Raw genomic sequence first — 14,348 nt, 5'->3', positions numbered from 1 at the left:
GAAGTGCAGAACGAGGTCCGGGGAACGAATTCCCTTAGACCGAAGTGGCCTCCAGGACGCAGAAGCGGAAGCATCCTGAGGCATCGTATTCTAGCATTAGTAGAGAGGGAAACCGGTTGGGCGACGGGGACTGCCACTGGGGACAGCGCAGAGTCCGGCGAGGCTATCAAGGCGGGGTGGGGCCACTGCGAGAGGGAGGGGCCTCGCAGGGCAGTCACAGCGCGGGGGCGACCTTTGCGCAAGGCGGGGCCGAGCCGGGCTGGGTCCCTGGCAGCTCCGCGCCCAGAGGCACCGCCGCGCAGAAACCAAGCCGGGGTCCCGGCACCGCCGCTATGGACATCCCGCCGCTGGCGGGCAAGGTCGCAGTTCTGTCGCTGGGCGCTCTCCCGTTGTCCTACGCGCTCAACCACGTCTCGGCGCTCTCGTAGTGCGTGCGGGGAGGGGCCGGGGCGGCCTCCTCGGGGGCTGCGGGGCTGGGGTGGGGTGTGGAGGGGGCGGGATGGAGGATGCGCGGGCTCCCCCGAGCCCAGCGGCCCCGCGCCGCTCCGGCCCGCGAGGACAGGGGCTGGGTCAGAAGAACCCCCCCAACCTCCGACCGGAAATCGCCTTCCAGCAGGCCCGGAGCTGTGTGGTGGAGCTGGGGGCGCTCCTGGGACGTTTGGGGCCTGGGGAGGAGGGACTTTGAGAAGCAGAGCCCCTAACAAGGCAGGGTTTTGGAGGGTTTCTGGTGTTTTCCCAGGGATGTGCCCAGCACAGGTTCCAGAGTCCCCAAGGGTCAAAGTATTGCCCCAGATAATGCCCCAGTGACCCGGCTCTTGCCACACACACGCTCTGCTGCACCACCCCTACCAGACTGTCACTCCATTGCCTGTCTCAGACCTGGGACTTTCTTCTCTTCAGGGCTGGCCCACCCTGTCCCTAGCCTCAGTTTCCCCTACATACCTCGACCTCCCCTGTCCCTATCTCCTAACCCTAGGCCTCAACCCTGTGGATCCAGCTACTGGGTACCAGGCAACCACAAGCCCCTCACACTCCCAAACCCAGTGCAACCCAAGACATGGGGTAGAGGGAGTCTTGACTGTGGAGTTGGTTCCTTGGGTACAAATTCCTGGCTCCATCCTCCTGGACCCTGAGTGAGACAGGTTGCCCCGGGAGCCTCAGTTTCTTCCCTGTGTAATGAACATAATTCTAGAGCTCATCCCATAGTTACAGTTTGGGATTACAAATTGTGTGCCAAGATGCTGGTGTGGTCTCATGTGATTACTATAATTGTCATGTTGGTTAGATGGGGCTAGGAATGGGGATCCTAGGGGTTAGAGGGGTTCAGGAGAAGGTTGGGGCCTGGAGAGAGTGTGGGGGGGAATGTGTGACCTTGGATATGTCTCCCACCCTCCCACCCTTGGCCTTGGTTTGCCAAGAGTTGGGGGCTGCCCAGAGACCTGGCTTCTGTTATCTCTGCAGCTGGTTGACTTGCCTTATCAGGTTGATGGGAACAGATCAGGGCAGGCGTGGGGTGGAGTTGATGGAAATATTTGCACTTTACCTGAGGAGTCAGGAGCTTCAGACCATGAGGTGTACAGAGCTGAGCACTAGAGACCCTCTGGCAGGTGTGGGCACTGGGACTGGCCACAGAGGGTCTTGGAGCTGTTGAATGACAGAGCAAGCAAACTGTCACACACATCAGCAAGTGACTGGATAAATCATATAGTCAGAAGTGTTGACAGATGCTCTCTCTATGCCTGGCCCAAGTCAGGCAATGATCCTTTCTGAGGAGTCAGGGAGGGCTTCCCTGGAGGAGGAGCAATGTAGATGGGCCATGAAGGATGAGTAGGAGTTTGCCAAGTGGAAAGGAGACTTTTGGAAGGAGTTTCCAGAAGAGGGAAACAGCTGGGGCAAGAGCCTGGTGCTAGGAAAGGGGAGTTTCGGGGAATGGCTTTCCTGGATGGACAGATGCTTCAGCCTCCTCACTTGGAGCTTCCTGGAGTCTGCTCTTGCCCTAGGGTGGGGCAGGACCTCAGAATGAGCCTGGCCTCCCTGACTTGGTTTTCCTGTCCACAGCCCCCTGGGGGTGGTGTGGATGAGCGCCCTGATCCTGGGTCTGCTCTTCTTGGCTATATACAGCTTGTCCCGAAGTGACATCTACTATGACCCACTCTATGCCGGTGAGTTGGTGGGAGGGTCTTAGGGAAGAGAACTGTCTGGGCAAGGGCCTCCTCCATCAGACTGGCAGCCCTTGAAGGGCCTTCATCAGACTGGAGAACCTCAGAGACTGGAGAACCCCTACTGATTGGGGAACCTCAAGGGGCCTCCCCCTTCTGACTTGGGACTCCTGAGTGCAGGGACAGTGCCTTTCCCATCAGCCTGGGGACCCCTAAAGGCAGGGACTGTGCCTCCCTCTGAGGTGGGCTGTGGGTCATGTGACTTGTGGGGTGGGGCCTGGGAGCAGGTTTGTGCAGAGGCTTTGCCCAGAAACTGGGTGGCCGGTCACCGACCTGCAGTCTCAGGCCCCGCCCACACGTGGTCTGTGCCCCGCCCACACCCTGCCCATGCCCTGCTACTCTCCCCGTAGTGTTCGCGGTCTTCTCTTTCACCTCCGTGGTGGACCTCCTTATCGCTCTCGAGGAAGATGGCTACATGGGGAGCTTCATGGCGTTCTACACCAAGGAGGTATGTAGGGAGCTGTCTGGGATGCCCGCAGCCCTACTGCCCGTCTGAGCCCTGCCCCTGCCCCTGTAGGGTGAGCCGTACCTGCGCACGGCACATGGGGTCTTCATCTGCTACTGGGATGGCACTGTTCACTACCTCCTCTACCTGGCCATGGCTGGTGCCATCCGTAAAAGGTGCGTGGGGTGGGCAGCATGGCACCTGGACCCTGGGAAGGAGGTGGAGTCCTTAGGTGGGAGGTCCCAGGTCAGGATGAAGCCAGAAGTATCTGTAGGGGAAATCAGGAAGCCTCTCTAGGGCTCTAGACAGGAGTGGCCAGGAGAAGGATCCAGGGAACATCACAGGTGTCAGTGATGGTCGGTTCTCTTCTCTACCACCCTGTGCCTGGGCAGACACTACTGTCCTTGGACAGAGCATCTGACTGTTGATTCCCTCATTCAACTTCCTGTTGTCCCTTCTGTTCTGGGTGACACTGAAGGGATCCAGAGCTGGGGATCCCAGATTGGTCTCTGGACCCTGTCGGGGGCTCTGAGACTGGGGGACAGGGATCTACTGGTCACCCCTCCATCCCCTGCCCAGGAAGAGGTACCGGAACCTTGCACTCTACTGGCTGGGATCCTTCGTCATGAGCATCCTGGTGTTCCTTCCAGGAAACATCCTTGGTAAGGACTTGGCTCTGAGGAGTCGTGTCTCCCTGGGCTGGGTCACTGCCCTGTGTCTGGAAGTTCCCAGTGGATCCTGCATACCCTCTCCAATGTCTGCAGAGGGCAACCTCCTCCCCACCACATGCCTCTCCATTCAGAGCCTAAGCCAGCAGCCTTTCCCCACCTCCCCCCCATTTTCCTCTTGGAGGAGTGGAAGCACATTCCATTTCCTCCCCAGCTAGCTGGTTCCTGACCCCAGGGGCTTGGCCCAGAATGCTCTTGACACAAGAAGGGAATTTTAAGGTGGATCCAGAGGGCAGAGTGAAACCTTTGTAGGTAGGTCTTAGGAGGCGGGGCAGAGAAGGCAACCAGGGATGTGGGGATGGCTGTGCAAGAGGAATATCCAGGGTGTTTCTAGGGGGAGCAAAGAACAGCTGAAGTGTAAGAGCCATGTCCAGAAGGTAAATTGAGGCAGGCCAGGCTGAGGAGCATGGACATCATCTTATGGGCACTCGGGAGTCAGACGTGTTAGGGCTGAGCTAGGATGGCATTTGTGAATCACAACTTCCAGCCAGGTGCTCTGACATGGCCCAGCTAAAGGGTCCGGCCGGGCCTGGGGGATCCTCGCTGCGTGACACCCTGTCTCTCCTACCATGGCAGGCAAATACAACTCAGAGATCAGGCCTTCCTTTTTCCTCACCATCCCCTACTTGCTGGTCCCCTGCTGGGCTGGCTTGAGGGTCTTCAACCAGACCCAGGCACCAAGCTGCTGCACTCCCAACATGGTGAGTCCCTTGCCCCCAGATAGGCCTTGTGCCAAATGCCTGAATGTCCCCCATTTGAGTTGCTTCTGGTCAAAGACGTTATCTCCTTGGAAAGATCTCCTTGGTAATTAGGGAAGAAGGGATGAGCCTTCATTGAGTGCCTGTTGGATACCAGACTTCTCATGCTGTTTCTCATGGGGCAGGTGGAGGAGGAACAAAGAAAGGGCCTTCTGCGGCGCCCAGTTGACCTGGCCCTCATCATCTACCTCCTCTTTGCTGCGTTCTTCACCCTCTTTCGGGGCCTGGTGAGTCTGCACTGGCCAGCCTACCTGCCTCCAACTCCCCGTCCCCAGCCCATCCCTCACTCCTTTATCTTCATTATCCAGTGCAAAAAGGCCACTGCTCTCCCGTCTGATCATCCAGGGAAGTTCATCGAGTCTGACCTGAGTGTTCCATCACAAAGCCCCATTCCCTGTAGCCTTCTCCCCAGCTCAAATATCTGTGGATTCTCAGCCAGAGGAGAGAACCAAAGCTGGGGCAGGCCAGAGCCAGGGGTACGGGCCTCTCCTGGGAGGCTGGGGAAGGCTTCCTCTGGGAGGGATATTTGAGGCTGTTGGTTTGTCTGTGGGCCCCAGGTGGTGCTTGACTGCCCCATGGATGCCTGCTTCGTCTACATCTATCAGTATGAGCCATACCTGAGGGACCCCGTGGCCTATCCGAAGGTGCAGGTGAGAGGGCAGATGGGAGGAGAGGGCGACGGTCCTGCCGTGGGTAGGGATCTACTGGGCCCCTTTGAAGCAGGTGCCAACAACACAAGTCAGACTGGTGGAAGCGCAAATGGAATTTATTGTCCTACCAAAAAAGTAGAGACATTCTCTTCAGGTATGGCTGAATCCAGGAGCTCAAGGATAGCTCTGTCTCTAGACTGTGTTTTCTTTACATGTGCTCCACTCCCAGGTAGTGCCTTTGTGGTATGGCAGAGACAGCCTTGGGTAGCTCTAGGCTTCCATTCTTTCTACTTAGCCACCACAGAGGAGTGTGAGCCCTTAATTCCTCAGCTTAATATAAGTCTCAGGCAGGCTCTGATTGGCCAAGTTTAAATCACATGCTCATAGCTGATTATTATGGTGTTCTGATTGGCCAGGCCAGGGTCACATGCTATTTCTGGAGTAAGGTGGGTGGGCTCAGTGTGTGGGAGTGGGATGGGTGGGGAAACCCAAGGGAAATAAAGGAGCAATTTGCACAGGGTAGGATGTGCAGAGAGCCCCTGTCTTGGGGGGGGTCTGAGGCTGGCCAGATTCTCCTTGGGTCCACCACCTGAGGGGTATCAGGAGACTCAACTGGGGCAGCCGCTCAATCCATCAGCTGTGTGTCCCCCAGATGCTGGTGAATATGTTCTACGTGCTGCCCTTCTATGGCCTGGCCATCTATGCCCTCATCTTTCCTGGCTGCTCCTGGCTGCCTGACTGGACCTTGGTATTTGCTGGAGCCATTGGCCAGGTGAGGTGGGGTGGAATGGGGTGGGGTGGGCCAGTGCGTAGGGAAGAAAGTTTCTGCCTGCTCATCAATTGCTTTTGTGCTCACCCTGAGCAGGGTGATACTAGGCCCCTGACAGGCTCCACCCCCAGCTCAGTACCCCAGGATTCCCTAGTGTGGGGGAGAAAGAGCCAGACACAGGCACCCCAAACCCCATGAGGTTAGAACTGAATAGAGGGAGGTAGAGAGTCTGAGAGGGATTCCAGAGGGGACAGATTTCTTAGAAAAGGGGGCATAGGCTTTTTTTTTTTCTCTATTGTACTTTACTATTTATTTTTTACTTTGTTGCAGCATGATTGTATATTCAAAGTACAATAAAAGAAAATACTCATTGTCTATTTCTCTTCTGGATATTATTATCATTGTTATTATTATTAGTTGTTTCATTAACGATGACTGTCAAAAATAATTTTGTTGTACAGAAGAGTGCTATAAAAATCTCAGCCATCTATCAAAATTGCTAAGAACGTCTCATTTCCATCCAGCTCTTTAAAGGCAGAAGAACTACTCTTAACTTGGTTTCTTTGTTCTATTTTGCTTTGGAAGCTGTGTTCTGAGTCCGAAGGCTCTGATTACCAACGTTTAAAGTCAAGCTTTGGAGATATTTTTGCTATTTCAAAAGCTTTCTCATGCATAGGCTTTAAAAATTCTTACACACAAAATTTGCCTCTTTATTCCATCTGTAATTTATTTTTTTATGTGACGTGAAGGAAGAATCTGAAAATTATATGTTTCTCCTTATGATACTCAATGATACTCAGTATCCGAGGTATTAAAGAAGTTGGACGTATCTAACTTGACAAGTTCAAGAAATTGGAAACCTTATTTCAGGAGGAGGGAAATCTTCTAACATTGTAAACCAGAAGGACTGGATTGATCTTGCTGAGCCCCCGCTATCATCCTACTCTCTGTTTTTATTTTGTGTATTACTATCTAATTATAAAGGGTTATTATTAAGGGAGAATAGTCATTCAAGCATATTCAAGGCTTTGTGTAGAAAATTTCTTTACTCCTTTTAAACATAGATTTTACTTTTTGCATAGTTTTAGGTAGCAAGCCAGTTAGGACTGTTCAGAATTTCTGAAGCAAAGAAAATTGCCATGAAGGAATGTTTTGGGTTTCATGAGGTTTCTGAACTCTAAACCCCTATACAGAAAAAAGGGTTTGGCTGGGCTTCCCTGGTGGCGCAGTGGTTGAGAGTCCGCCTGCCGATGCAGGGAACACGGGTTCGTGCCCCGGTCCGGGAAGATCCCACATGCCGCGGAGCGGCTGGGCCTGTGAGCCATGGCCGCTGAGCCTGCGCGTCCGGAGCCTGTGCTCCGCAACGGGAGAGGCCACAACAGTGAGAGGCCCGCGTACCGCAAAAAAAAAAAAAAAAAAAAAAAAAAAAAAAAAAAGGCTTGGCTAACACTGTGCTAAGAGAGTTGACCAAACTTCAATTTGACTTCCACTTGAACTAGGTTGTAGTTTGTGTCCATAAAGATGACCCCAGCCCTCATGCTGAGTCTTTGCTCAAGAAAATGTGATCCTGCCAAACCACAAAATGTACATTGTCTAACCCACCTTGCCAAACCATTTTCAGTAATTTTTCTACTTACCCCTTTTGTAATTTTCCATTTCTTTTTTTTCAAATAAATGTTTCTTTTTTTTTTTTTTTTTTTGAGCTCTGGAAAGATATTACTTTTTTTTTTTAATTTTATTTTATTTATTTTTTTATACAGTAAGTTCTTATTAGTTATCCATTTTGTACATATTAGTGTATAAATGTCAATCCCAATCTCCCAATTCATCACACACACCCCCGGGGGCATAGGCTTTGATGTATGGGTATGAGTTCTTCAGGCAGGGAAGGGCATTCCAGGAATGGTAACAGCATAAGGATATGCACAGAGGGGGACAGTGATTTAGAGTCCCATAATGTGGGTAAAGGCAGAGACAAGATAAATTGACAGTTAGGTGCTAAGGGCTTTGAACTCTGGGCTTGGGGGCTTGTGCTGAGAACAATGGGGAGCTGTAGAAGGTGTCTGAGCAGTGGAGGGCCCAGTCAGAGCTGGGGGCATGTTTCTGGGTTTCTGATGGGAAGTGATAAAGGCTGGGTCCTGGCCAGGGCAGTGGGACCAGGGGGACATCCATTAGATATATTATTATTTTATCGATTAGGGGTAGAATTGAGAGGATTTGTATCGAGGCTGCCTGGGGTGAGGAAGACCGGGAGCTGGACTCAGGGCAGAGAAATAGGGTTCAGGGTCCAGCAGACCCTGAAGATCGTTCTAGTTAGGCAGCTGGGGAGAGGCTTACAGATAGATGGACGAGGATAGACAGGACATGTGGGGACAGGAATATTTAGAGACAGATGGATTGAAGAGGGGAGACAGGTAGGTCAGCAGAGCCAGTGAGATAGAGAAGGGGATACTTTGAGCTCCCCAGGGTGGGATGCTGGTGACATTGGGGCTTGTTCTCTCCTGGTCTGTGACATCCATCCTCCCTTTTTGGCCACCAGGCACAGTTCTCACACATGGGTGCTTCCATGCACCAGCGCACGCCCTTCACCTACCGTCTGCCTGAGGATGCCTGGGCCAGCTTCTTCGTGTGCAACCTACTGTATGCTCTGGGGCCTCACTTGCTGGCCTACCGCTGCCTGTGGAGCCCTGCCTTCTTCCTACGCCCGCTTCCTGGCCCCCCAGCCCACCATGAGAAGCAGCACTGAGGGCGCTGTGGGACTCCCCAAGATCCTGTTTACATACCCAGCTGGCCCTGCCCCTGGAAGGGGGGGTTGGGTTTTTTAGAGGCAGGAGGTGTGTCTCTGGGTGCCTTCAGTCCTGGCTATGGTGATTTCAGGGTGGGATGGGGGGGGCCCAAGGTCCAGGTGTTCCAGCAGAGAAGGCCATGGCCATGCTCAGCTGTCACCTCACCCAAACTCCACACTGGCACCCTCCCGGAATTTATCCATCATCTCCCCATGGATCCTTTCAGTAAAATTCCTTTTGATGCATAAAATGTTGCTCTGAGTGTTTCAGGGGGCAGGGGCAAGGGACCCTCTCCTCCGAACCCACGAGGGCCCACTCATCACTGCCAGCATAGTCATCAGGAGCGGGAGGTGCCGGACAGCAGAAGTCTACCTCTGGTTGGTGTGCCCAGCCCCATCTTCCAGGTAGGGAAAACTGAGGCTCAAAGAGGACCAGAGACCTGCCTGAGGGCACAATCAGGAGAGAAGGGTCCAAAGTCTAAGCTCCACCAATAAATTATAATAACTAACAGTGTGACACAGTTATTAAGCACCTACCATATACCAGGCCAATGGCTAACCTCACATGCTACATGCTGGATCTCACCGCATATTCCAGATGGGGAAACTGAGCCTGCAGGAGGTGAATGTCCTGGTCCCAAGTCACGCCTCCTGGATGCAGCTGAGTTAGGCAACGAGCCCCAGCCCCTTCAACCACAGACCCCATAAACCTGCCTCTGCTGTCTGACGGGCTTATATTTGGGGGAAACTGAAGCTGGGGAGGCAGCCAAGAAGCTGGGAGAAGGGCTCATTGCCTCCTGGTTTGATTTTTGAACTTGAGTGCAGGTTCAGGTTCAGGGGTAACTCCTGCCCAGACCACTCTGGGTCAGGGGGTTGATCCCCCTGCTCCCTGCCCTTACCAACACTTATTAGGCACCTATGTCTAGCCATTAGATCTTCACAAAAGACCCAGCACTCCATATCTCAGATGTGGAAACTGAGGCATAGAGTGAGGGGCAGAGTCCCTCTGCAGAGTGTATGATTGTTGTAGGGCCCGCATCCCGCAGAGTGAGCACCCTTTGGCTGCTGGGGCCCAGGACCCTTTGATGGTCACCCAGTGACAGATGGGAAAACTGAGGCGTGCAAGCCAAGCCCCTTTCCCAGGTTACTCAGCTCCCCTGCCCACGCAGGGCATCATCAGGCTCCCCCCTCCTCCATTTTAAAGAGCGTTAAACTGAGACCCAGAAAGTTTCCTCCGGTGGCCCAAAGTCAGCCAGCAGGGAAGCTGGTACCTGGCTCTGAACTCACTGTTCAGGGCAGTCCTTCCTCCGTCTGTGCCCATCATCACCTCTCTCCCAGCAGGCGCCACCACGTCCCCTTTAACGCCCCCCCCCCCCCCCGTCCACCTCCCTCCTCCCCTTGCAGGCAGACGCCGGGATTGCGCTGCCTGCAGGGACCTGCCCAGTCCTTCCTGCGTGTGCAGGGAGCGCAGTCCCGGCACATAGGGGCCGCTGGTCGGGGGCCGCACCGGCAGAATGGTGAGTGGGGCTGTGGGTTCGGTAGGTCCTTCTCTGGGATTCTGTCTCTGTGTCTCTGATCTACCTCCCTCAGTGTTTCTCTCTTCAGTCCCTCTCTCCTTCTCATCTCTCCCATCTCTCTGTCTCTCACCTGTATCTCTTTCCCTCCCACTCTCTCCCTCTCTGCTTCTCCTTCTCTTATTCTATGTCTCTCCCTACTTTTCTCTCCCTTTTTTGGGGGGGGGTCCCTTTACTCTCCCTCTCTCTGAGTCTCTCTGTCTTTCCCTACCCCCCCATCTCCCTCTATCTTTGTGTCTCTTTCCCTGTTGCTCTCTCTCCTTTCTCTCTTTCAGTCTCTGTCTCTCCCTCTCTATCTCTGTCTCTCTCCATCTTTCCTTACTCTTCTCCGAGTCTCCCTCTGGCACTCTCTTCTCTCTCTCCCTTTGTATCTCTGTCCCTCTCCATCTTTCCTTCCTCTGTCTGTGACACTTTCCTTCTGTCTCCATCTCTCCCTGCCCTTCTCTCTGTCTCAGTCTCTTTCCCCGTTCTCGCCTTCTTTCTGTGTGTCTCCCCCTCTCTGCCTCTACCACCCCCACCTGCACGGGTTTGCTGCAGTCTCCTGGCGCACTGATAACCTTGCTGCTGCCGCTGCTCCAGCCCCTCCTCCCTCCTCCCTCCTCCCTCCTCCCCAATCCTTGGCCTGGGCCAGAAAAGAAAGAGAGAAAGGTGCGGAGTTCCGAGGCTCTGGTGTTGGGGTCAGGGGGTCAGGTGGGTTGCCCGTGCAGAACTAAGGGAGAGTGAGTCCAGGGGCGTGCACTTTGCCCAAGGGCAAGTGTGTGAGATCCTGGGAGAGTGGGAGGGTCTGTGGGTGGGAGGGTCTGCTAGCCTTCTCCTTGGGGGAATCCTCTGGGATCCTGGCTGGGCTGGGGACCTGGGCATGTAAGAAGTCCTCGCCGCGGGAAAGGAAGGCCAGGGAGTTAGTCTTTTGAAAGACAAAGGCCAGGAGGCTGCACTGAGCGCACTGTGCCCCCAGGTGTGTGCTCCGGCGGCGGCCCTCGGTCGCGGGGCGCTCTGGGCAGCTGCATGGGGAGTCCTGCTGCTCACCGGCGCCGCGGAAGCGGAGCACGGCCGGAAGAAGGTCGTGCACGTGCTGGGTGAGTCAGGGCCGTGGAAGCGGATCTTGCCCCGCAGAAGCCGTGGCCAAGTAGGATCACCAGGGTGCATGGAGCGGGGAGGACGGAGGGTGCTGGGCGGTCCTGATGGCCACAGTCCCCGCCCCCTCCCTAGTCCCCTTACGGAGCCCCTTTACCCTTCTGATCTCCTGATCCGCACCCAAGTTTTCTTCCCACATCCCTTTCCCTGGGTCCCCCTCCCCAGGTTCCCCTGCCCCGCCCCTAGAACCTCTTCTTAACCCTCTTTGGTTGCCCATAGAAGGGGAGTCGGGCTCGGTGGTGGTGCAGACAGCGCCGGGACAGGTGGTCAGCCACCGGGGTGGCACCATCGTCTTGCCCTGCCGCTACCACTACGAGGCAGCCGCCCACGGCCACGACAGCGTCCGCCTCAAGTGGACCAAGGTGGTGGACCCGCTGGCCTTTGCCGATGTCTTCGTGGCACTGGGTGCCCAGCACCGGGCCTTCGGCAGCTACCGCGGGCGGGCTGAGCTGCAGGGCGATGGGCCCGGGGATGCCTCCCTGGTTCTCCGAAACGTCACGCTGCAGGATTATGGGCGCTATGAGTGCGAGGTCACCAACGAGCTGGAGGATGACACTGGCATGGTCAAGCTGGACCTGGAAGGTGACTAGCCTGTGGGCAGGATGAGGCTCATTTCTAAGGGAGAAAAGAGGAGGGTATTGCAAAGGACAGAAATCAAATCAAGTTGGCCTGAAGGAATTCAGCGGCTTGGTGGGGTAGGATAATGGTTCTGATCTGGGATGATTTTGCTACCTGGGGATATTGGCAAGATCTAGAAGTAGGTTGTGGTGATATAGTGGGTAGAGACCAGGGATGCTGTAAACAGCCCACAACACACAGGACAGTCTCCCCACAGCAAAGAATAATCCAGTCCAAAATGTCAATAGTGAAGACGCCGGGAAACCCTTTGGTAGGATCCAGGCACAGTGAGATCCAGGCATTCACATCATGTCAGAAATCCTTCCTTCAGCTCTGTTTCCCTGGGTGGGCTCTCCTTGGACAAGTTTCCCCTGATGGAACCAAAAAGTAGTGCCAGGCTTCCACCCTCCCAGCTTGGCAATTGATTTCCTAGGAGTGCTAGCTAGAGTTCCAGAGTTGTCCTTCATTGGCCCAGCTTGAGTCATTTGCCTATCCATGGGCCAATCACTGTGCCTGGGAGATGGGATGCTCTGATTGGCTGACTGTGGAGCTGGGAAGTAGGGTTTCTCTCTGAAGAATTCCCTCACATGTGGTTTGCCTTCTTCACTCCACCTCAGAAGATGCTAGAGAGATTTCAGAGCCCTCACTGCTAAACTTCCCAACAATAGCGAAAAACAACAACAATAACTGAAGCAGCTCTCCTTTATTGGGTGTTTTCTATGTGCCAGGAGCTTGACTGAAGAGCTCTCTGAGCTTTCATTTAATTTTCCCCAAAACCCTGAGGGAGACGGTATTACTCACAGAGGGGCAACTGGCTCAGAGAGGTTAGAGCCTTGACCAGGGCACATACCAGTGAGTAGCAGAGCCAGGACTGGAACTCTAGTCTGTCAGGCTCCAGCTCTTCTCTCCGGCTGCTGTTTGATCCTTCCTGCATCTGCTGAGAGAAGCATCTGCACCTGCACCCCCAAGGTCCAGCCCACAAACACAGACACACAGAACGCTAGTGAGCGGAGACGACTGTGATTCTGATAAGGGACGAGTTATAAGAACTGAAGGTAGAAGGGAAACCAATGGGAATTGTCCTGGACAATGCTGGAGATCAAAGAGGTCTTTGCCCCGGGTCAAACTTTCGTGGGCTCCCAGTGTGAGGGAGTCAGTTTTGTGGGCTCAGGATTTGACAAGAAGGAAGGTCCCAATGCTGGAAGAATGTCAGAAGCACGTAGAACTGAATGGAGGAGGGTTGTGGGAGCTGGGTTTTGAAGGATGCATAGTAGTTCGACAGGTGGAAAGGTGGAAAGAACATGAACAAAGGTCTCCAGTGGTGGAAAGGAGGTGGACATGATTAAGTATGTCAAGGGGGAGGGTCAAGTGAATCGTAAGCTTAAGGCACAGCGAGTATGAGGGGTGTGAACTGGGGAAAGGCATGGTCAGCTCTGAGGCCATAGTGAGGGATGACCTGAAAGGTCTAGGTTGAAGAGTCACACGGCACCACAGATGTCAGGTAGGTGGGTGAGAGTTGGGGGGTCCGAGCTGACCCTCGTGTATCCTCTCAGGCGTAGTCTTCCCTTACCACCCGCGTGGAGGCCGCTACAAGCTGACCTTCACGGAGGCGCAACGCGCGTGCGCTGAACAGGACGGCATCTTGGCGTCGGCTGAGCAGCTGCACGCGGCCTGGCGCGACGGCCTGGACTGGTGCAACGCGGGTTGGCTGCGCGACGGCTCGGTGCAGTACCCGGTGAGCCAGCCCCGGGAGCCCTGCGGCGGCCTGGGCGGGGCCGGGAGCGCCGGGGCTGGCGGCGGAGCCTCGGGGGGTGTGCGCAACTACGGCTACCGCCAGAACGCCGAGGAACTCTACGACGCCTTCTGCTTCACATCCAACCTCCCGGGTGCGTAGGCTCCACCCCTGGGAGGATGGTCCTGCCCTCCGCTGGCCCGGGCCCCGCCCCGCGTATGAGACCCCACCCACACACAGGTACCCCTCCCTCTCAGAGTCTTTACCACTCCGCCCAGGTCTCCCTCCCTGTCCTTCCTCTCCACACCCGCCCTCGGGGGTCCGAACCAGGAGATCCCTTCCCTAGTACTGCCTAGGCACGGCAATCAAACATCGCCTGGCACCAGCACTGCTCTAGCCGAGGCTGTGGTCCCGGGCTTCAGGGGAGGGGGTGTATCTGAGCCCTGAGGCTGAGGTCCTAGGCTGCAAGCGGGAGGGTGTCCTGAATCCCGAGGAAGCCGGGTCCCAAGAGCGGCCCTAACCACTCCTCCCCACCCCCCTGCAGGCCGCGTGTTCTTCCTGAAGCCGCTGCGGCCCGTGCCCTTCGCGGGAGCAGCGCGCGCCTGCGCGGCGCGCGGAGCGGCCGTGGCCAAGGTGGGGCAGTTGTTCGCTGCGTGGAAGCTGCAGCTGCTGGACCGCTGCACCGCAGGCTGGCTGGCGGACGGGAGCGCACGCTACCCCATCGTGAACCCGCGCGCGCGCTGCGGCGGCCGCCGGCCAGGTGTGCGCAGCCTCGGCTTTCCTGACGCCACGCGCCGCCTCTTCGGCGTCTATTGCTACCGCGCGCCTGGTGCACCGGACCCCGCACCTGGTGGCTGGGGCTGGGGCTGGGCCGGAGGCGGCGGGTGGGCTGGAGGTGCGCGAGACCCCGCCGCCTGGACCCCGCTGCGCGTCTAG

The 14,348-nt window shown here is 55.6% G+C and overlaps 2 protein-coding genes across 2 annotated transcripts; both read left to right on the top strand.

Moving 5' to 3' along the window:
* Nucleotides 1–254: 254 nt before the first annotated feature.
* TM6SF2 (transmembrane 6 superfamily member 2) lies at nt 255–8,646 on the top strand. The gene is made up of 10 exons (XM_082651251.1): nt 255–427; nt 2,059–2,162; nt 2,570–2,667; nt 2,737–2,840; nt 3,244–3,326; nt 3,969–4,093; nt 4,276–4,377; nt 4,708–4,800; nt 5,453–5,572; nt 8,109–8,646. Exons 1-10 carry the CDS (start codon nt 333–335, stop codon nt 8,313–8,315), a joined length of 1,131 nt encoding a protein of 376 aa, XP_082507377.1. The 5' UTR covers nt 255–332; the 3' UTR covers nt 8,316–8,646.
* Nucleotides 8,434–14,348, top strand: HAPLN4 (hyaluronan and proteoglycan link protein 4; the record flags this gene model as incomplete). Its single annotated transcript, XM_082650386.1, has 7 exons — nt 8,434–8,447; nt 9,759–9,871; nt 10,560–10,618; nt 10,884–11,004; nt 11,282–11,644; nt 13,234–13,566; nt 13,957–14,348. The coding sequence occupies 7 exons, from the start codon at nt 8,434–8,436 to the stop codon at nt 14,346–14,348; spliced, it is 1,395 nt and encodes a 464-aa protein (XP_082506512.1).

The sequence above is a fragment of the Grampus griseus genome (genome assembly GCF_964374135.1).
Source record: "Grampus griseus genome assembly, chromosome: 3".
Lineage (NCBI taxonomy): Eukaryota > Metazoa > Chordata > Mammalia > Artiodactyla > Delphinidae > Grampus > Grampus griseus.
Note: the sequence above shows the minus strand (reverse complement) of the source record. Positions and strands in the feature narration are given on the sequence as shown.